The following is a 24,543-nucleotide window of genomic DNA, read 5'->3' on the forward strand; positions in this document are numbered from 1 at the left end:
CCAGACTGCCTAAACTCATTAAACTTTGATCAGTCAGTAGAATTAAATAAATTTGGAAACCATATTGCCCAATAAGGGGAAAAAAATGGTCCCTGATGATTGGATCCGGCCCTATGTGGCAGGTAGTTTGCATCCTCCTTGTAAATGGTGTGCATAGGAGACTTCTGCCATTTGGACCTGTCAGTCAGCAACTTCTCTCTAACATTGTATTTGTTAGAGCAAAGGAAGACAGCTTGGAGAACAAAAAGAAAGAGAAGCAGCCAGCCTTTATATTTCTGACTATTTTTCGTCATCCATCCCGCAGTATGACTTCGTGGAGCTCCTGGATGGCAGCAGGCTGATTGCCAGAGAGCAGCGGAGCCTGCTTGAGACGGAGAGAGCCGGACGGCAGGCGAGATCCGTCAGCCTTCATGAGGCTGGCTTTATCCAGTACTTGGATTCCGGAATCTGGCATCTGGCTTTTTATAATGACGGGAAAAATGCAGAGCAGGTGTCTTTTAATACCATTGTTATAGGTAAGAATAGTCTTCAAAGCCCCCTTTTCCAGGCTACAGCCTAAACGCCGTGTTTAATAGAAACTAAATTATCTGTACCAATTTGGGGTAATTCCTAGGGTGTTAAAGCCCAGGTAGAATATGAGAATTATTTTTGAACCGTTTATTTGTGAATATGTGACAGACTATGAAGCACTGGGAGAAAATATCATCTGGAATTACCTTGGGAGACGAGACTACATCATGAAACACTTTGAAAATCTGCATTTGAAGTGACAGTGCTTTGCTTTACTCCTCAAATTATCTAGCATAAATGAAGATCAAAGTGACACCGTTTATCTTTTGCAAGAGGCAGGCTATACAACAAGTGTTCCTTCTTTCCCTTTTCTTCAGAGTCTGTGGTGGAATGTCCCCGGAATTGTCATGGAAATGGAGAGTGCGTTTCTGGAACTTGCCATTGTTTTCCAGGATTTCTGGGTCCGGATTGTTCAAGAGGTATGCAAGTTAGATTCTTTTCTTAAGCCGATATAAATAAGCTGTAGAAACACAAGTAATTCCAAGAACTACTGAGACAGGAAAGAAGGGGGAAAACCGGCAAATTGCTTGTTCCAGCGATGTGTCTTTTCTCTCGGAAGCTCGGTGGAAAATGTGGCTGTAATTCTTCTGTCGTGTCTTGTTTCACAGCGGCCTGTCCAGTGTTATGTAGTGGCAACGGGCAGTACTCCAAGGGCCGCTGCCTGTGTTTCAGCGGCTGGAAGGGTACCGAGTGTGATGTGCCGGCTACCCAGTGTATTGACCCGCAGTGTGGGGGTCGTGGGATTTGTATCATGGGCTCTTGTGCCTGCAACTCGGGATACAAAGGAGAAAATTGTGAAGAAGGTAAACATGTCAATATTTGCAGAAGTCTGTTGTTGTCTTCATAAAGAAATAGATTATATCTGTCATCTTTAGTTTGGCAAATCTCTTTTATAGGCTTCCTTTTGAAAGCAATTTTGAAAAATCCATATTTATGAATGCATTGTCTTATTAACATTTTAACTAATAAAAAGAACACACACCAAAGGGCCTCTGCTCTTTTTCAGCCGTGTGAATCATTCCTTTTCTTCACTCTGAGAAAGCAAGCAGACCTCGTACCTTGAAACTAACAGCAGACTGTTGGATTTTATTTTTCTTTTTATAGTTTTTTACATTGATGCCAGCTTCTAAATCTAGCATTTTGACTTCTCTAGAAAGACAGAATGGTACACAAAATATGCTGCTGAAAAGAAGTGTGACATCATGGATTTGTTCCATAGCTGTGTACGTGTAATGATGAGAGTCAAGATACCATATTGTAAAGTGCAGGTGAATTGTTTTTTCAGAAAGCAAAAAAGCACCATTTCCGTTCTTCAATCAAATTGATTTTATTGATCTGCACACACAAAGTAATGCAATTAAGTCTCTGGAATTAAATTTTCAGGCCATTGACCCTACAAGTGTAAAGTTTTATTGAGTCAAATTGCTAAATTAAATCTCGTCATCTAAAGCACATTAAAGTGAATTAAGAAAGAGAGTATGCAACTCATTTATTTCTCAAACAGTGTGAGGATCCCATACAGCCGTCAGTACTCAGTGGTCACAGATTTTGTTATAGAGAAGGCAATACTTATTACTCTGTGATTAGGCAGAACAGAGAGCAATAGTCTGAAACCTCAAGAGCCTATGTGTGTAATTCAGGAAAATTACAAATCCTTGCAAGAGTCTCAATTACCTAAATGGCACGAGCCTGGTTCTTAATGCTTTATTGTGTTATAATTCTTTGCATTTTCAGAAACAGGTTCTTGAAAATGGTAGATAAATATTTGATTATCCAAAGTGTTCATATAAATTAGATTAGGATTTAATTCTGTTTTCTGCATGCACTATGATATCTTCTGGATTTAATAAAATCGTTCTTGTCTTTACACCAGCTGACTGTCTAGACCCTGGGTGTTCTAATCATGGTGTGTGTATTCATGGGGAATGTCACTGCAGTCCAGGATGGGGAGGTAGCAATTGTGAAATACTGAAGACCATGTGTCCAGACCAGTGCTCTGGTCACGGAACATACCTTCAAGAAAGTGGCTCCTGCACATGTGACCCTAATTGGACTGGCCCAGACTGCTCAAATGGTGAGGTTAATAAATGCAGTACAATCAAGTTGCTTGATACTATTTAGCTAAAAATGATATTTTAATTTTTAAAAGCCTCTTTGTAAACGTAATACAAATTTTAGTAAAGTGATTCTTTGCAGAAATAAATATTAAAAGTAATGATATGTAGTTGCCTTGTAAAAAAGAAGGAACCATGCTTAGCCAAGTTATCATTAAAATTTCCCCTTTAGTATTATGGGGAGGAGTAAGCTTTCATTTGCATAAGATACCATATCTTCTTAACTCTCAATTTATGGAACTACTAATCGAAACTAACCTCTCTAAAATCTTAAGTATAGCTTGGGAATTTAAGCACCATTTTCTTATAAACAGAGAAGCCTCAATTTTAAAAAATCACTTGACAATATAGGGCTAAACATGATCACAGTAAAGATTATGCATGTATAGATATTATGATATGTATAAATGGTTCAACACTGAGTTTTTAATCATAATAATATGGTTATAATAGAAATGGTACAAGGTAATTTTATTCAGTCAGCCAAGTTGTTATTGAGTACTTACTGTGTGTGTGGGATTGTGATAGGCCCCGTAAGAATAAAAGACTAACGAATCATGTCTGCCCTCTAGAACAATGGCTTTCTAATTTTTTGACCTTGAACTATCACCTTAAATACATTTTTGCATTATGACCTAGTGTAAGTGTACATGCACATCCTCACATAATTGAAATAAACATTCTACAAAGTGATACACGCTGTTTTTTTTCAAGCCTATTTTATTTTTTTTCAAATGTTGGTTGCAGGCCATGAGCTAATTCCATGACTCATAAGTTACAGTTTGAGAAGATGCCATTCTAGTGTGGAAGATTACAGTTTAATTAGGGAGATGAGATGAATACATATGAAATAATTCTAAATCAATATATTCTAGTTTGATATTATATTGAGTATTACATGGAATATTATGCTGAATTCAGTGGACATTCAGAGGAGTGATTCTAAATGAGTATTCGAAGTTTTGAAGGAGACTTGTATTAACATTCTCTATTTAATGATGATGGCAGTCTGGAAAAGGGTATAATTTTTGGCTAGGTGAACAGTATTAGAAAGTACTTAAGAGCATGGACTGTGAAATCAGATGTGTGGATTCACATCCAATCTGTACTCCTTAAGAGCTATGTGACCTTAGGCAAATTGCTATATGCCTCAGTTTACTCATCTGTAAAATCATGGGACAATCTTCACAAAGATGCTGTGGGAATTACTTGGAATAATGTATATAACATACTTAGTACAAAGCTTGGCTGATAATAAATTCTAAAGATCGCTTCCACCACCATCACTACCATAGAACATCCCTAATCTGAAATTCAAAATGCTCCAAAATTCAAACGTTTTTGAGCACCAACATGATGCTCAAAGGAAATGCTCATTGCAGCATTTCACATTTTGTATTTTCAGATTAGGGATGCTCCACTGGTACGTATTCTGCAAATATTATAACATCTGGAAAAGTTTAAAATCCAAATCACTTCTGGTTCCAAGCAATTTAAATAAAAGATTAGCAAAGATGCAATTGTGAGAAATATCATTATATTCAAGGGACAGTGAAAAAGTATTTGGAGGCAAAAAATTGGATTGGGCCTAATTATGGGGACTAAGGTTTAGAAATGATAGTTTCAGGCAATGGAGGATTTACCAATAGCACTAATTTGCCCAGTAAGACAACGAGAGTATTGTTTTTGGAAAACTGTCCTGTAGATAATAAGTCAGAGAGCATGAATTGTGAGACTTTGATGGTGAAGACAAGCTGGAGGACTTTCCCACAAGTGTGAGGTGATAAGAGGATGAATTCGTTGGGAGTCAGTAGAAATGAAAAAGATAAATCTGAGGGACATTTGAAAGGAAAAGCAGACAGGACCTGCTGAAAAAGACACAGTAGAGACACGGGTTGAGAAGAGCTGTAAAAATGAAGCAAGGAGAATTGGTGCTAATGTTAATGTCCCTGAATGAAGCAAGAAAGTTGGGAAAGGGTGAGGCTGATTGAAGAGGCAGGACATAGGGAGGCAATGGAAGAGAAGTGAGAAATAGAAAAGAGGATGAATTCTGTTTGGATACTCAAAGTAAGCAAAACTACACAATTCATCAAAAGAAGAGGAAAAATGAGAAAGAGAAACAGGGAAGAGAAGTGGAGGAGGAAGAGGACGATTATAGAGAAGGAAGGACAAAGAGAAGAAATGAGAAAGAAAATGAATTTTACTAGCAGTGTAGAGTGAATAAAAACATCCCACTTAGATTAAATATAAGTCTTGGCTTCAGTGAAGGGGTCTATCTACTCTCCTGCCCCCTTCTCTAAGCCTGTTTAACAGTAAGTGACTGAGAACCAGAACACAGACGCTGAGCTGCCTGGGTTCAAATTTCGGATGGCCATTCACTAGCAATATGACGTTGGGCAAGTTATTTAATATCTCTGTGCCTCTGTTTCTTTGTATGTAAAATGGAGATAATTACAAGACTACTTTATACAGTTGAGGTAAGGCTGAAATGAGTTAGTACGTGAAAAGCACTTAGAATAGCACCTTACACAGTACGTGCTCAGTAAGTGTTAACCACTAATAGACGTAGTAGAGGGTGGTGATAGTAGTCACTATGGTAGAAGTATTCTAAAGGCTAATTGTAGTTTGTCATACTTAATTTCTCATCAATTCAGAGGAGCTTCCACATTAGTGATTGGACATGGTTCCCCAAATGTGAAATTTATGAAATGCAAATTGTTTCCTCTATTAGTACAATCAAATGGCATAAAATGACCTGAAATATTGTGCTGAGAAGCTAATTCACATGTTTATTTTTAGCAAGAAGTAAAAAGACTAGTAATTTTTACAAATTGCTGTTTCCTGGCCTTTCAAGAACCTTGGGTGACATCTCTGCTGCCCTCTGAGTCAGTATCAGCATGACAGATTTCTCTGCTACTCTTTACCTCCTACAAATTGAATCCTGGAAGCCCAGACTAACAAATGTTTCCTATCAGCTAATTGATAATATTCATGAAAATTTTCTATTGAACTCATATACTACTGAGAGACAAGTTTTCATCCTTTCTCCTTCCCATTCTGATTTTTGTATGAGATGAGTTTTCTTCCTCCTTCCCTCCCTCTCTTATCTCTCCTTCCTTCCTTCCTTCCTTCCTTCCTTCCTTCCTTCCTTCCTTCCTTCCTCCCTCCCTCCCTCCCTCCCTCCCTCCCTCTCTCCCTCCTTCTCTTCTTCCCCTCCTTCCTGTTTTATTCACTCTCCCTCATCTTTTGGCCCATACGCCTCTGGCTTGCTTGAGGAACCAGAAACTTTGGTGAGAAAATTCACATCTGCTAGAGCAAATAACATGTATAGAATAAATAAGAGTAAAAACACAAATTGGGATCTGGATTAGAGAGAGCCTGAAATGTCTTATTAAAGAATTTTAGGGATATTACCACCAACCAACGCTTATCCAGCATGAGTGAGTGGTATTATTTTAAATAACACGTTAACTTGTTTTGTCCTCTATTCGTAAAATATATTTTGTAATTACATATAATTTACATATAAAATAAGCATTTAGTGTTTTCTGTTGAGTTTTTACCTATACTAAAAAACCCTTTCCGGGGGGGGGCGGAGCAAGATGGCCGAATAGGAACAGCTCCAGTCTCCAACTCCCAGCGCGAGCGACACAGAAGACCGGTGATTTCTGCATTTTCAACCGAGGTACTGGGTTCATCTCACTGGGGAGTGCCGGACGATCGGTGCTGGTCAGCTGCTGCAGCCCGACCAGCGAGAGCTGAAGCAGGGCGAGGCATTGCCTCACCTGGGAAGCGCAAGGGGGAAGGGAATCCCTTTTCCTAGCCAGGGGAACTGAGACACACAACACCTGGAAAATCGGGTAACTCCCACCCCAATGCTGCGCTTTAAGCAAACAGGCACACCAGGAGATCATATCCCACACCTGGCCGGGAGGGTCCCACACCCACGGAGCCTCCCTCATTGCTACCACAGCAGTCTGCGATCTACCGGCAAGGCAGCAGCGAGGCTGGGGGAGGGGCACCCGCCATTGCTGAGGCTTAAGTAGGTAAACAAAGCTGCTGGGAAGCTCGAACTGGGTGGAGCTCACAGCAGCTCAAGGAAACCTGCCTGTCTCTGTAGACTCCACCTCTGGGGACAGGGCACAGTAAACAATAACAAACGCAGCAGAAAGCTCTGCAGACGCAAACGACTCTGTCTGACAGCTTTGAAGAGAGCAGTGGATCTCCCAACACGGAGGTTGAGATCTGAGAAGGGACAGACTCCCTGCTCAAGTGGGTCCCTGACCCCTGAGTAGCCTAACTGGGAGACATCCCCCACTAGGGGCAGTCTGACACCCCACACCTCACAGGGTGGAGTACACCCCTGAGAGGAAGCTTCCAAAGCAAGAATCAGACAGGTACACTCGCTGTTCAGAAATATTCTATCTTCTGCAGCCTCTGCTGCTGATATCCAGGCAAACAGGGTCTGGAGTGGACCTCAAGCAATCTCCAACAGACCTACAGCTGAGGGTCCTGACTGTTAGAAGGAAAACTATCAAACAGGAAGGACACCTACACCAAAACCCCATCAGTACATCACCATCATCAAAGACCAGAGGCAGATAAAACCACAAAGATGGGGAAAAAGCAGGGCAGAAAAGCTGGAAATTCAAAAAATAAGAGCGCATCTCCCCCGGCAAAGGAGCGCAGCTCATCGCCAGCAACGGATCAAAGCTGGACGGAGAATGACTTTGATGAGATGAGAGAAGAAGGCTTCAGTCCATCAAATTTCTCAGAGCTAAAGGAGGAATTACGTACCCAGTGCAAAGAAACTAAAAATCTTGAAAAAAAAGTGGAAGAATTGATGGCTAGAGTAATTAATGCAGAGAAGGTCATAAACGAAATGAAAGAGATGAAAACCATGACACGAGAAATACGTGACAAATGCACAAGCTTCAGTAACCGACTCGATCAACTGGAAGAAAGAGTATCAGCGATTGAGGATCAAATGAATGAAATGAAGCGAGAAGAGAAACCAAAAGAAAAAAGAAGAAAAAGAAATGAACAAAGCCTGCAAGAAGTATGGGATTATGTAAAAAGACCAAATCTACGTCTGATTGGGGTGCCTGAAAGTGAGGGGGAAAATGGAACCAAGTTGGAAAACACTCTTCAGGATATCATCCAGGAGAACTTCCCCAACCTAGTAGGGCAGGCCAACATTCAAATCCAGGAAATACAGAGAACGCCACAAAGATACTCCTCGAGAAGAGCAACTCCAAGACACATAATTGCCAGATTCACCAAAGTTGAAATGAAGGAAAAAATCTTAAGGGCAGCCAGAGAGAAAGGTCGGGTTACCCACAAAGGGAAGCCCATCAGACTATCAGCAGATCTCTCAGCAGAAACTCTACAAGCCAGAAGAGAGTGGGGGCCAATATTCAACGTTCCTAAAGAAAAGAATTTTAAACCCAGAATTTCATATCCAGCCAAACTAAGTTTCATAAGTGAAGGAGAAATAAAATCTTTTACAGATAAGCAAATGCTTAGAGATTTTGTCACCACTAGGCCTGCCTTACAAGAGACCCTGAAGGAAGCACTAAACATGGAAAGGAACAACCGGTACCAGCCATTGCAAAAACATGCCAAAATGTAAAGACCATCGAGGCTAGGAAGAAACTGCATCAACTAACGAGCAAAATAACCAGTTAATATCATAATGGCAGGATCAAGTTCACACATAACAATCTTAACCTTAAATGTAAATGGACTAAATGCTCCAATTAAAAGACACAGACTGGCAAACTGGATAAAGAGTCAAGACCCATCAGTCTGCTGTATTCAGGAGACCCATCTCACACGCAGAGACATACATAGGCTCAAAATAAAGGGATGGAGGAAGATTTACCAAGCAAATGGAGAACAAAAAAAAGCGGGGGTTGCAATACTAGTCTCTGATAAAACAGACTTTAAACCATCAAAGATCAAAAGAGACAAAGAAGGCCATTACATAATGGTAAAGGGATCAATTCAACAGGAAGAGCTAACTATCCTAAATATATATGCACCCAATACAGGAGCACCCAGATTCATAAAGCAAGTCCTTAGAGACTTACAAAGAGACTTAGACTCCCATACAATAATAATGGGAGACTTCAACACTCCACTGTCAACATTAGACAGATCAACGAGACAGAAAGTTAACAAGGATATCCAGGAATTGAACTCAACTCTGCAGCAAGCAGACCTAATAGACATCTATAGAACTCTCCACCCCAAATCAACAGAATATACATTCTTCTCAGCACCACATCGTACTTACTCCAAAATTGACCACGTAATTGGAAGTAAAGCACTCCTCAGCAAATGTACAAGAACAGAAATTATAACAAACTGTCTCTCAGACCACAGTGCAATCAAACTAGAACTCAGGACTAAGAAACTCAATCAAAACCGCTCAACTACATGGAAACTGAACAACCTGCTCCTGAATGACTACTGGGTACATAATGAAATGAAGGCAGAAATAAAGATGTTCTTTGAAACCAATTGAGAACAAAGATACAACATACCAGAATCTCTGGGACACATTTAAAGCAGTGTGTAGAGGGAAATTTATAGCACTAAATGCCCACAAGAGAAAGCAGGAAAGATCTAAAATTGACACTCTAACATCGCAATTAAAAGAACTAGAGAAGCAAGAGCAAACACATTCGAAAGGTAGCAGAAGGCAAGAAATAACTAAGATCAGAGCAGAACTGAAGGAGATAGAGACACAAAAAACCCTCCAAAAAATCAATGAATCCAGGAGTTGGTTTTTTGAAAAGATCAACAAAATTGACAGACCACTAGCAAGACTAATAAAGAAGAAAAGAGAGAAGAATCAAATCGACGCAATTAAAAATGATAAAGGGGATATCACCACCGACCCCACAGAAATACAAACTACCATCAGAGAATACTATAAACACCTCTATGCAAATAAACTAGAAAATCTAGAAGAAATGGATAATTTTCTGGACACTTACACTCTTCCAAGACTAAACCAGGAAGAAGTTGAATCCCTGAATAGACCAATAGCAGGCTCTGAAATTGAGGCAATAATTAATAACCTACCAACCAAAAAAAGTCCAGGACCGGATGGATTCACAGCCGAATTCTACCAGAGGTACAAGGAGGAGTTGGTACCATTCCTTCTGAAACTATTCCAATCAACAGAAAAAGAGGGAATCCTCCCTAACTCATTTTATGAAGCCAACATCATCCTGATACCAAAGCCTGGCAGAGACACAACAAAAAAAGAGAATTTTAGACCAATATCCCTGATGAACATCGATGCAAAAATCCTCAATAAAATACTGGCAAACCGGATTCAGCAACACATCAAAAAGCTTATCCACCATGATCAAGTGGGCTTCATCCCTGGGATGCAAGGTTGGTTCAACATTCGCAAATCAATAAACATAATCCAGCATATAAACAGAACCAAAGACAAGAACCACATGATTATCTCAATAGATGCAGAAAAGGCTTTTGACAAAATTCAACAGCCCTTCATGCTAAAAACGCTCAATAAATTCGGTATTGATGGAACGTACCTCAAAATAAGAGCTATTTATGACGAACCCACAGCCAATATCATACTGAATGGGCAAAAACTGGAAAAATTCCCTTTGAAAACTGGCACAAGACAGGGATGCCCTCTCTCACCACTCCTATTCAACATAGTGTTGGAAGTTCTGGCTAGGGCAATTAGGCAAGAGAAAGAAATCAAGGGTATTCAGTTAGGAAAAGAAGAAATCAAATTGTCCCTCTTTGCAGATGACATGATTGTATATTTAGAAAACCCCATTGTCTCAGCCCAAAATCTCCTTAAGCTGATAAGCAACTTCAGCAAAGTCTCAGGATACAAAATTAATGTGCAAAAATCACAAGCATTCTTATACACCAGTAACAGACAAACAGAGAGCCAAATCAGGAATGAACTTCCATTCACAATTGCTTCAAAGAGAATAAAATACCTAGGAATCCAACTTACAAGGGATGTAAAGGACCTCTTCAAGGAGAACTACAAACCACTGCTCAGTGAAATAAAAGAGGACACAAACAAATGGAAGAACATACCATGCTCATGGATAGGAAGAATTAATATCGTGAAAATGGCCATACTGCCCAAGGTAAATTATAGATTCAATGCCATCCCCATCAAGCTACCAATGAGTTTCTTCACAGAATTGGAAAAAACTGCTTTAAAGTTCATATGGAACCAAAAAAGAGCCCGCATCTCCAAGACAATCCTAAGTCAAAAGAACAAAGCTGGAGGCATCACGCTACCTGACTTCAAACTATACTACAAGGCTACAGTAACCAAAACAGCATGGTACTGGTACCAAAACAGAGATACAGACCAATGGAACAGAACAGAGTCCTCAGAAATAATACCACACATCTACAGCCATCTGATCTTTGACAAACCTGAGAGAAACAAGAAATGGGGAAAGGATTCCCTATTTAATAAATGGTGCTGGGAAAATTGGCTAGCCATAAGTAGAAAGCTGAAACTGGATCCTTTCCTTACTCCTTATACGAAAATTAATTCAAGATGGATTATAGACTTAAATGTTAGACCTAATACCATAAAAATCCTAGAGGAAAACCTAGGTAGTACCATTCAGGACATAGGCATGGGCAAAGACTTCATGTCTAAAACACCAAAAGCAACGGCAGCAAAAGCCAAAATTGACAAATGGGATCTCATTAAACTAAAGAGCTTCTGCACAGCAAAAGAAACTACCATCAGAGTGAACAGGCAACCTACAGAATGGGAGAAAATTTTTGCAATCTACTCATCTGACAAAGGGCTAATATCCAGAACCTACAAAGAACTCAAACAAATTTACAAGAAAAAAACAAACAACCCCATCAAAAAGTGGGCAAAGGATGTGAACAGACATTTCTCAAAAGAAGACATTCATACAGCCAACAGACACATGAAAAAATGCTCATCATCACTGGCCATCAGAGAAATGCAAATCAAAACCACAATGAGATACCATCTCACACCAGTTAGAATGGCAGTCATTCAAAAGTCAGTAAACAACAGGTGCTGGAGAGGATGTGGAGAAATAGGAACACTTTTACACTGTTGGTGGGATTGTAAACTAGTTCAACCATTATGGAAAACAGTATGGCGATTCCTCAAGGATCTAGAACTAGGTGTACCATATGACCCAGCCATCCCATTACTGGGTATATACCCAAAGGATTATAAATTATGCTGCTATAAAGACACATGCACACGTATGTTTATTGCGGCAGTATTCACAATAGCAAAGACTTGGAATCAACCCAAATGTCCATCAGTGACAGATTGGATTAAGAAAATGTGGCACATATACACCATGGAATACTATGCAGCCATAAAAAAGGATGAGTTTGTGTCCTTTGTAGGGACATGGATGCAGCTGGAAACCATCATTCTTAGCAAACTGTCACTAGAACAGAAAACCAAACACCGCATGTTCTCACTCGTAGGTGGGAACTGAACAATGAGATCACTTGGACTCAGGAAGGGGAACATCACACACCGGGGCCTATCATGGGGAGGGGGGAGTGGGGAGGGATTGCATTGAGATTTATACCTGTTGTAAATGACGAGGTGATGGGTGCAGCACAGCAACATGGCACAAGTATACATATGTAACAAACCTGCACGTTATGCACATGTACCCTACAACTTAAAGTATAATAATAATAAATAAATTTAAAAAAAAAAAAGAGAAAAAAAAAAAAAACCCTTTCCACAAAATATATCCAATTAAATGTTATAGAGATAATTACTTCTATAGTGAAGCTACTTGGTTCAGGTCTCTTATTCCTCCATCAGTAAAACGGCATATTAAGACTAGCTGTAGAATAATACTTGCTTGAAATACTGTCATTCAGATTTGCTTCCTACAATTATCCGAGTCGGAAAGGAACAAGCACAATAGCCCCTTTTTTCATATAAAGTTATTATAGTGTATTACCTGAATTATTTTATAAAGGGTAGTTTGTAACTGATACTAAATAACTTAAAAGTTAATTCAGCCCTCTTCATAAAATGATACTGCTATGAATTGGAAAATATACATATAAATGTTAATTAAAAGATTAAATTGGCTGCCAAAAATCACATATCATTATTTTACGTATTTAGACTGAATTTTTTTTCATGCTGCTGTAATTATTTTGGTAGTTGAAAATCTAATTTTACCTGTGTACTAAATGACTGTTTAGTCTTAGAGAACAGAGATCTTTATCCTATTCATCTTGATATCCTCAATGCAAAAAAGAAATTTCACATCTATTCAACTCTCGATAAATAGAGTAGCATAATGAATACAATACTCCATTTTTGAAGAAAGTAATTATAATAAGTATAGAAAAAAATCTTTATGAAACTTTGCTATTAGCTGCAGAAAGACAGAAAACCCACTTAGAATTAATAGTAAAGATCTCAAATATGCTTCCAATCATGCTGTGAAAATATCTGGTCTTGTGTGCCTCAAATTTATCTGATTATTGCACAGTTCTCGTTTAAAGCTTATAAAAGCACTGTTATTTTACATTTGTGGCTTAAAGTTTACAAGCAGTATAATTCTGAATTTCTAAGTGAATGCTAGAGAAAAACACTTTACTCACTACCTCTTCTGTTGTTGTGGAAATGACCTTCACATATCTAAATTCAATAAGAGAGTAGACTTTACACCGGAAGAAACATTTGGTTAAGCTGCTAAAAGAGAATAAATGAATTATTTCCATCTGAAAGTTTATAGGTTTGAAAGCAACAGGGCTTTCCTCTATCTTCATCAGCAGTTTGTTCATTAATTAGCCCTTCAATTCCACTTCAATTAAATTAACTCTAATTAATAAGTTCATTACAAAGATTGACGCGCCTTGCTCAAAGCTAGTGTGCTAAATGCTGATAAACACCATCACCCTAATGAAAAATTGATTAGATTGAATAAAAAGGGTACCTCAGAAAGAAACCTCTCGCTTCTAGAGCTGGGTTGATATTATGTTGCTCTGAAGTTAATCAAACTATCTTGGTTCTCTTAATCAAAAATTTAATTCAAAGGAGATAGAAAATATTGCCTGAAAAAACCTGTGTGCTACCCTCTTCCAGTTAATAGTCCTGGGTGTTGTTTATAAAAAATATTACAACTCTCATAGTGCCTTGATAAGGTGTTTAAAGTTAGCCTGTAAGATAGAGAATCACGTGTCTGAGAAATGTTATTTGGGGAATGAATAGGAAAAACAGAACATGTGACTGCATAAACAGCTACTATTTTTTAATCAAATAAAGGTTTAGCACATTTTCTGTTTGTTAGAAATGATTTTAGGTTTTTATTGTTCAGTGCTTTATTTTTGCAAGAAAACGAAAACTAATCAACAGTCTTAGAATTTCAGGGGTATTACCCCAAAAAACTATAGCTAACTTTAACCGTATATGTAAAGAGTAAAATGAAATAACCTTCAAAGTTTCTTTTACCTTTCCCTCTCCCTGTCTCTCAATTGGAACTAGTTAAAGAAAGCTGTTAAGAAAGCTTAAAAAATTTTTCTTACACATCTGAATTCTTTTTAAAGAGCTAACCTGGTATAACATTTGAAGTCATTTGGTAACTTGTGCTCTTTTCAGTAATTCTAGGAATTGAAAAACTTTGTTTTTCAAAGGAGAGTCAATTATATGTATTATTAAACTGGTTTTGTACTGTGGACTAAGAAATTTGTATCTGTCAACAGTACAAATTTACTGACTAGGAGAAACAGTTTCCTTTTACATGCATGTCTGTGTCAGAAGCAAGCTAATTTGCTTACCAAAGTAGATTCCTCTTCGTGAAAGTTTCTGAATATTTAAAACATTTAAATGTGGCATTAGAAATAACCCCTTTTCAAATTCTTGCCATATGTATGAAACCCAAGCCTGTTAGATACCTGAGATGCTGAAATATTTCATTAATTTGGGGGTGGGGATATGGGGACCTGTTTTCTTGGTGATAGATGTATATAAACATGACTACTCTCTATATATGTAATGTTTTCTATCTAAAGTATTATATATATAAAGAAATTATTTCTAGCAATTGTCATGTGTATTTTATGCATGATTAGAGCAGCATGTAAAATTAAATGATGAATAAAGATGTAGAGTTCCACCATTGATAATTTCCTAGTAGTCGGTGCTGAAATTTACTTAACATACAAATACTTCTGATTTCTTTTTGATGATTTTGTGTTTCACTTGAACAAATGTGAGTGGAAGATGGAGCGCTGCTTATTAATTCCCCTTCTCCCTCCCGCTACCCTTCTCTCCTGTTTTGCTTCCTCTTCCTCCCACGCAGAAATATGTTCTGTGGACTGTGGCTCACACGGCGTTTGCATGGGGGGGACGTGTCGCTGTGAAGAAGGCTGGACGGGCCCAGCATGTAATCAGAGAGCCTGCCATCCCCGCTGTGCCGAGCATGGAACCTGCAAGGATGGCAAGTGCGAATGCAGCCAGGGCTGGAATGGAGAGCACTGCACTATTGGTAGGCTCACTGCACGTCTGTGTCTATCTGTCCCCCTCCTCCCAGAGAAGAGCCCCCATGGTCAGCTGTTTTCAACTTGGAAAAGGCCTGTTCTTTGCATTATTTTTAACTTGTCTTTCTTAACACGAAGTTATTTTTTAAATATGGTTGTCATTTTATGATGGCAATTCAGTTCTTTTTAGAACAGCTGTCACACGTATGAGGTTTAAACTTTTATTCCTTGGTTTTGGGGATGGCCACGTAAATGGACTCACATAAAACAGACTTAATGATTTGTTTATAAGTGAAGTTTTATCAAATATTACTTCTTGATGTTCCATATTGCCATTGCATTTCTTAATAGCAGATTCTCCACTTTAGAAAAAAATACTTTAAATTTTTTTCAAATATATGGCCTTGTTGGCTGCTGTAGTTTCCAGAATCACACAGCTTAGACTTGCCCATATCTTGAGTCTCTACAAAAGAGGTTTGACTTTTTATGACTTTATTTTGTGGTATCATGAGAAATAAAGTTGAGTAAAATGCACAAATCTCGCTGCTTTTAAACAAACCTATATGGTTAACAGTTTTTCATATATGATGACATTTGTGAACATCTATAGGTTAAAGAAAACCATCAGATAGATGTTTCAGATAAAAACGCTAGTACATAAACAATATTTAGCGTAGATACAAAAGTATCCAAAATATATATATCATATTTTCAAGATCCTCAGTGTCATTGCTTTTACCATTTGTCACTAAAATTAAAATGTCTAATTTTAAAACTACAACAAAAGTATGTAATAAATTTCTACATCACTTCAGTGAAAGTACACAATATTAGTTATAAATGGCACAGTCCTACGAAAATTTCAGAATTGGTGGTATAGTATTTCTCCACATTGTTTTACATTCCTAGGGTGAAAGTTGATAAATCTGTTGTGGGGAGTGTCAGTATCTTTTAAAGATTTCTTCTTCTGATGTATGTGTAAGTATTAGGTACTTCTCTTTTTTGCTTTTTTGGGTAGCCAGAAACTTTGTCATGGGAAAATTGAAATCACATATGTCTTATAAATTGTCACAAGTGTGTCGTTATAAACTTCATGGAAGGTTTTTTCTAGTCTTAATGCCATCCTTGACATCTGTTTCAAGGGTCTCACCGCACCCCCACGCTGGTGATCTTCAAGAAGAACTCAGGACCCAGAGGTAGTTGTATCATGGCTGTAATGTGTCACAACCAGCAAGAAAAAAAGACATATCCCGCAGAGTCTGCAGAAATCCATGCACAGCCTTCCCACCTTCCTTCTCTCCCACTGGGAGAGGTCACATGTAGAACACTCCTTTTCCCAGCAGCGAAATAAATCAACATGTGTGCAGTATTTCTGCCCAAGGAAGCCTGTTCGAGACTTAGAGCAAGCTTTTCCAGCCCGTGGCCTGTGGGCCATATGCAGCCCAGGACAGCTTTGAATGAGGCCCAACACAAATTCATAAACCTTCCTAAAACAGAGATTTTTTTGGCAATTTTTTAGCTCATCAGCTATTGTTAGTGTTAATGTATGTTATGTGTGGTCCAAGACGATTTTTATTCTTCCATGGTGGCCCGGGGAAGCCTAAAGATTGGACTTCCCTGACTTAGAGTCTAAGGTTTTTATTGGGGCTGTTCTAGGAGGTATCCTCTGTCTGCCACAACCACCAAAATCCTAACTCTCCTAAGAAGAGCGGGTGTGGACAAAGTAACCTTATCAGTGTAGGGGACATCCACATTTCCAGATACCAGCCAAGGGACAGCCCGCCAAAATCCTGCGAATCAGACCCGCTGTTAGCTCTTAATTGCACAGCATCCTTGGAGCTTCACTGGTTGAATTGGAGCTTCCTGCCTGCAGCGGGGGAAACATGTATAGTTTCTGCTGAAATCAACAACAGGTACCCACAGTCCTAGCGCTTGCACAGGGCTCGTACCCACTGATGTGGCCTTCCCCTCCCAAAGAGAGGCCTTCTGGGGCAGTGGCAGAGACTGTTCATGTGAACTACATTAAGGCAGAAAAAAATTGATGAGCAGGATTTGTGTATCCTTTTGTGGCCATACAAGGGACAATGCAATACCTCTATAACCAAACAGCTCCATGTCCCAGGTGCCAGAATGCCTATATACCAGAGGCAGGGCGGGAAAACTATACCTCTGATCATATCCCCTCATTCTTTATGACCCCACCACCCGATACCCAATCAGAAGAAGTGAATTGAGTCTAGCTGAGGGAGAAAAGTGATGATCTGACTGTATGTATCTTAGGAAGTACAGCAAACACGTGTGTACAGCTTTGAAAACCAGGAAGTGTACCAAAAAGTTATCCATTGGCAGATTTAACTTACCAACCAATAGTTATTCACCAGATCATTTTAATGTTGTTCTCAGTGGCCTTGGTATTATTACAGGGATAATAGTTTCCCGTAGATGAGCTGTTTTTGAACAAATTCCTAGTTATTTAGGAACAAACAGGATTTTTGTTAGCAGTGGGTCTTTGTATTACAATTTAATAAACCCTGCAATAGTTCTTAACAATTCCATTTTCTATTATTTTCATATATTCTGTTGCTTTATACTCCATATGAGTAGCAGTGTGGGAAATAAGGGACCTGCTTCATTTAAAAATAAATCCTAGATGTGAACCTTTTAAAAGATGCAGAGTGCCTTTAAAGCATTTTCTGCTCTTTTATACTAATAAGATGAGTTTTTTCCAATGTTGGCCTACAAAGATCCAATTGCCTTTCCCCTGTTTCCTTACTACCTGTGTATATGCCCACCATAGTTTCCTGGTTAGGGGGTTAGGGCCCTAAGTGGCCCTAAGGGACCATTTGTGAGCCACGGATTGAACACCCAGGAAACTCTGGTGTGTTTTCTCACTTGGGATGGTTACTGTTGTTGCATTTCCTCTCCATTTCAACTCTTATGCATCTGGCTGAAAGAAGCTGCCACTTGATGAAAGAATGCTCATAAATCAGCAAGATTGTTTTCTTTCTCCATATTATGTGCCATCTCATTGAATACCAAACAGGGAGGTTAATTGAAAGAGAAATGGAGGAGAAAGTAAACAGAAGCAAACAAAAGTTCCCACTAGAAAGCAAAGGACATTCTTCATTAGTCATCTTACTGTCTTCATAAACTCTGTCCATGCTTTCATAAAACCATAGCCATTTTGAGAGTAAAACAGGTTATGAATTTGAAGTGTTCACTGAACGCCCTATCTACCTGAAAGGATTCCATTCTGATATTTTTGTTAGAGTATTCATATTTTCCTCTCATTATGAATCATGTGTTCAGCAAATTAGGCATATTCGTCCGCAGGTTCATCGTCCCAAGTCCTCCTTTCTTGGGTTTCCCTTTGATTAGTGATGCATGCAGATGGAAAATGAAACAAGGAGAAATCTACTTTTAGCAATATTGTGATTAAAATAGATATTCTCCTTTCCTCCCCATAAGGCATTCATGATTATAAGACCCTTTAATAAATAAAGAGAAAGAGAAGTTACATGATTACGCCACATCAAATAAGCACCAGTACTTACTGCTAAAATGATTTGATAGTAATAGCACTGATACAGATGCTCCACTACAAAAATACTCTCTGTTATATGTGACCGTTCCATATAAGCTTCAAAGGATTCTATTCATGGGCTGCCATTGTTTTTCATGAGGTAGGAAAGATGTAAAAATTAATTTAGAGAATTCAGAGACAAGTTAAAAATATATTAAATGTAATGAAATGTTTTTTAAATAATAGTTGACATAATAAGAATATTATCTGGCTATCTCTGTGGAAAACTTAAACAGTTCTGTAATATGAGAGTTGAGGTAGGTCAGAGAAATTGGGCTTCTTCTTGCTTAGAAAAAGAGGGAAAATCTCCTGTGGGAATGACCTGTAGATGCAGTTAGTTGGCCGCAGATGCAATGCAAATGCAGCGGTAGGCTCTGCTGAACAGATAGTTATAGGCAGAATCAGCCACTTTTAAGTGTAATACGAAGTAAATAACCTGGGCAATGATAAATACTAAATACCAAATTTTGACAGCTGCTAACCTATCACTTCCACAAGAACTATTCTTTTTGGTATTTGTGGAAGAGATTTACCCCAGAAGTCATTCATTTGTATCCCAGAGAATTGGAGGCTGTAGATGAGATCGAGACCACAGCAGGGAAATGATTGAATAATGTATTTGATTATTATCTACCAGGGAGGGTTGTTGTGAAGGGAAAGAAGGCTCAGCTCTCTGTAGACAGGCAAGTTGTCTTCTGGAGGCTGATTGGCATTTTCCATTTATCCAGGAGACAGAAGTGAAGTGGAGAACATGGGTTTATATTGTATAAATGTTTGTTAGATATAATGAAGAATCTCGAGTCAGAAAGCATATTTAAATCCTGGAACAAGCTACTCAGGAAATTTGGGAACCTCCCAAGTAATCATAGTATTGTTAAAGCTTAATACTGTGATTACTTAGGTGTGAAACACTGGAGGTTTTGTCAGTTCTTTTTGTTAGCTTAAGGAGTATTTTTAGAATGGGAGTTTTTTTTTCTTTAACTTCTCTCCATCCATTATCCTAAAAGATCAAGTCTCTGGTGTAGTAGCCCTATTTGAAGGACCCCTCGAGGTCTCTTGCAGTTCTAGGATTTTTTCACTGTTGAGAATTTCTGCTTTATTTGGAAAACTACTAGATTTAAACATGGGGTTCTCTTTTTGTCTCTATGTCATTTAACTTTTGTCTTTGCTTTTCCTGTGGCACTGAAACATAGCAAGAAACCATCTTCACTTTTTCAGATCGCTTGGGGTTCGTTTTATGGGATGCTCTACTTTGCATGCCTCGCTTACTTTTTATTTGTTAATTAATTCATTTATTTGTCCAATAAGCAATTATTGAACATCTCTTCTGTGATACTAAGAACGATTTCTTACAAAACTCGGGGTAACATAAATAAAAAAGGTATGGGCTTTGACATTTTAAATAAAATGTTTATAAGTCAGTTTTACAATTTATTCACTATAACTGGTGTTTTGTTTTGTTTTGTTTTGTTTTGTTTTTTGAGATGGAATCTCACTCTGTCACCCAGGCTGGAGTGCAATGGCGTGGTCTCGGCTCACTGCAAACTCCGCCTCCTGGGTTCAAGTGATTCTCCTGCCTCAGCCTCCCAAGTAGCTGGGGTTACAGGCACCCACCACCACACCCAGCTAATTTTTGTATTTTTTTAGTAGAGGTGGGGTTTCACCATGTTGGCCAGTCCGGTCTCAAACTCCTGACCTCAGGTGATCCACCCACCTCGGCCTCTCAAAGTGCTGGGATTACAGGCGTGAGCCACCACGCCTGTCCTTGAACTTGTATCTTAACTGTTCTCAGCCTCAGTTGGGTTTTTTCCCAAATGTAAAATGGCTGTAATAGTACATATATGAGATTTTGAAGCAGAATACTGTAATGTTTAAAAGCTTTGGGAGTTAGAGTTCTTTCCGTACCACTGAGTGACCTTGGGCAAGTCATTTAACCTGTTTTATATGAAATGTGAGTATTATGTACTTCATGGGATTATTAGAATTAAATGGAATACTAGAATGTAAAGCATTTAGCAAATGATGTTCAATAAATTCAAGTTTTAATTTTGTTATTAAGTATAAATGAGACAAAGTACAACCCAGAAAATGTTTTGGGTGCCAACATTCAAAAACAAGAACAACAGAACAAAACTCCTGTCCAGGAAATTTACTTTAAAGAGTTAATGACATTTCCATTTTACTGTTATAAAATATAATCTAGTCTCATAATGGATATTGTTTAACAAGAAATTTTTATGTTTTGGTTAACGGTTTGAGAGTTGGTTTTATTTTTTTTTTTATTTCCGTTTATTTTTTTATTTTTGAGAAGGGTCTCACTCTGTTGCCCAGGCTGGACCACAGTGGTACAGGCATGGCTCACTGCAGCCTCTGCCTCCCGAGCCCAAGTGATTCTCCCACCTCAGCCTCCCAAATAGCTGGGACCACAGGAGTGTGCCACCACACCTGGCTAATTTTTTGTATTTTTGTAGAGAAGGGGTTTCTTCATGTTGCCCAGGCAGGCTGGTCTCACACTACAGGACACAAGCAATCCACCCACCTCAGCCTCCCAAGGTGCTGGGATTATAAGCATGAGCCACCGTACCCAGCCGAGCGTTGTTTTTTCAAATCGTGATGATGAAAGAAAGGTGGAGGATATTGATGTATTTTTCTTCTAGCAATGTCTCAAGCACAGAGTTGTTTATTGAGCTACATTGATTTTCATGTACTTTTAGGCAATTCAAATGGAAATGTAGCCTAGGGGACATCCTAATTCCTTTAAACTACAAAAGACCAGCTATTTGTTTTTATTCTAATTCTCAGTACATTGGGAAACGAGATCATTAATGATCACAAAGACGGGCTTTGTTTGCTCAGACAAAACTTACACATGCAGTACTCAGCATCGTCTGTTAAACACCAGGGCTGCTCTTGGGCTTTGGGAGGCTGAAGATTAGAAACTGCAAATGAAATGCACACAGCCGGGGAGGTATTTCGGAAACAATGTGGGGTGGAAAGAGAGAAAGATCAAAACTTTCACTGGTACGGACAAGCTTAGGCTTGGTGTTCTAATTCTTATCTCAGATAATGGTGAAAGAATAGTATTTTAATTGTTAAAAAGTAGGTGACAAATTTGAAAATAAAGTGACCGCTCTGATAGATGCTTGACTTAAATTACAAAACTCAGTATTCTTCGGAACTTTTGCAGTGTTTCCCAAATTGAGCATCATATCCAAAATAAAACAACGTGTAATTCCGAAAATGTCTTTGTAGATTTTAAGTCACATTTTGTTGATAATTTCCATTCACAGTGGATATAGGACACCACATCATGCCCACAAATGGCTGTTCTGGGAGGCGTTTGGCTTCAACATCAGTCAGTGGTTGGTAGTGGTGACGAAAGGCAGCCCTGCACCAAACTACCAGCATCCCTGACCTTGCCGGAGACAGGTTTACTGTGAAGCTGGTGAAGCATGAATGTCAGGGTTTCATTTGCACCGGCCCCTCCTAAGATCCCACAAGGGGACACCATGGGTTCAGGTGTCATATGTTAATATAAAACTTGCAAATCAGCTGACTTCTGACTCTTCACACTCCAACTTCCTTTTCACCACACTTTTCCTCATGCAGGATGGCATTGGGGTGGCTGTGGGCGTTGTGAGAATTCCGATAAGAAGAATTTGATCTGGGGGTACATTCAGTTTCGGTTTAATGGGATATGCCTATGAGGTGTGAAATCACTTCTGTCTCTGGTTGTTACTGCTAGCCACCCGGGAATCTTCCTACCTTCCACTGACTCACCTAGTGACACGCAAGTACAGGGTCAGGGAGTAATTAGATGAAGATACAACTTTGTCTTGTGGAGCTTTGCACTAGAAGCAAGTAGGTATTGGAGGAGAAATAAGGTTTGAAATGTATGGAAATAGAAGCTGGTCTGGAAAATTCCTCATGTCATCAAATACCTAAAATGCCTAATTAAAGCGGAAGTTTTCTCCTACCAGGCGTGTACTTGATAATAGAGTTTATATAATTATAAACATGCCATAGCTTTTCCTTTTAGATGAGTATTTCTCCTTTGAGTATTTGTCTGAATTCCTGTATTTGTAGGGTATAACTCCGTAGCAGTACTGCAAATATTAAGTTCAACGGTGTGTGAAATCATATGTGTTACGCATCCCAGAGTATCACTGAATCACATGAGTGCACCAGAAAGTCTTGTTTATGTGATATGAAATACTGACATTGCAAAGTTAACATAAAACTCAAAATATTCTACTGTGCAGACATCACAACAAAATAGTTAATGAGTATTATCAACTCAGCATATTTAAGATCAGTTTATTACACAATTAAAAAAAGCCTTTCCAAACTTGACAATAATGGCACAAATTTACATGACATTACCAATAACAAATTTTGAAGTCAGTTGGACTACTACTGATAGTTTTATCAATAATGAAAAGTAAACTATCACACAGAATATAGACTGAATTATCTTTCTATACTCTCTATAGAAAATATTACAAAAATCATTGTCATATAAAGAGGCAATTAAAGAGTAATTATAGCCCAAAAATATAGGAAAAATGTTCATTTAGAGGCATGGCAAGCACTGAATAAAAAAAAATGTATATGGGGCCAGACACAGTTGCTCATGCCTGTAATCCCAGCACTTTGGGAGGCCAAGGCGGGTAGATCATGAGGTCAGGAGATCAGGACCATCCTGGCTAACGTGGTGAAACCCCATCTCTACTAAAAATACAAAAATTAGCTGGGCATGGTGGTGCATGCCTGTTATCCCAGCTACTCAGGAGGCTGAGGCAGGAGAATAGCTTGAACCAGGGAGTCAGAGGTTGCAGTGAACTGAGATTGCCCCACTGCACTCCAGCCTGGTGACAGAGCGAGACTCCGTCTCAAAAAAAAAAAAAAAAATGTGTATGGTTTCTCTGATATTTGTGGGATTAACTGAAAAATAATGTTTTGTTGTGGTTTTTCTCATTCTACATCCTTTTATACCAATTTCATATTTATATTTTGATATTCTTTTTCTTAAAGAGGGCCTCCCACATTAGTAAATTTCAGACCCATAAACCCTGGATTTCCCCCTGGTTCCAGCTCTGTCACTTCATGTCTGTATGATCTTGGGAAATTACTTTAAGCCCGCTGTGCCTCAGTTTCCTCATCTATAAAGTGGGAATGAAAATAATAACTACCTTGTAGAGTTCCTGAGGGTATTAAATGGGCCAGGTCATGTGGAAGAGCACTTAGCACAGTGCCTGGCATGCAGTAAACACCCTATAGATGTGTCTTCTTGTTGTTGTTGCTAGTCTCTGGACTGAAATTCATAACAAACTGACTGTGACTAATTCCTCCCTGCTAAATCTTGTCTCTAGGCAGAGGAATTAGCCTGGCTAATTCCTCCAGAAAAACAGGAGTGCATGCTGGATACAAGGAGAACTAATCCCTTCTACTTCCTGACACATGAATAGTCTGGACATAGATGCCTCGTGATCTGTCATTCACAGTGGAGAGTGGGGTCACCAAGGAGGCGGCAGGCATGGAGTTGAGGGGGAGATTCTCCTAAACTGACTTGATTGGCCCTGGAAATCCAGGGGAAAGTCTCTTAAACTGACAGGCTGAAAAACCTCCTGTGAACCTTGCAGAACGAGAACTTCTTAAGGTCCCTCCTGCTCTGCAAGTCCCAGTGATTCTCAGTAAGAAGAAATTTGATGGACAGCGGGGACAGAGATCCCTGAGAGA

General features: G+C 38.9%; 1 protein-coding gene across 8 annotated transcripts in view; it reads left to right on the forward strand.

Annotated features, from left to right (window-relative positions):
- TENM3 (teneurin transmembrane protein 3) overlaps positions 1–24,543 on the forward strand; it is a 659,662-nt gene that overhangs the window by 535,385 nt on the left and 99,734 nt on the right. For all 8 annotated transcript variants that reach the window (NM_001193929.2, XM_078001693.1, XM_078001694.1 and 5 more), the window contains 5 exon segments: positions 305–515; positions 888–989; positions 1,179–1,373; positions 2,444–2,644; positions 15,044–15,229. In NM_001193929.2, the coding sequence (NP_001180858.2) occupies positions 305–515; positions 888–989; positions 1,179–1,373; positions 2,444–2,644; positions 15,044–15,229 (895 nt within the window).

This window comes from Macaca mulatta, chromosome 5, assembly GCF_049350105.2.
Source record: "Macaca mulatta isolate MMU2019108-1 chromosome 5, T2T-MMU8v2.0, whole genome shotgun sequence".
NCBI lineage: Eukaryota > Metazoa > Chordata > Mammalia > Primates > Cercopithecidae > Macaca > Macaca mulatta.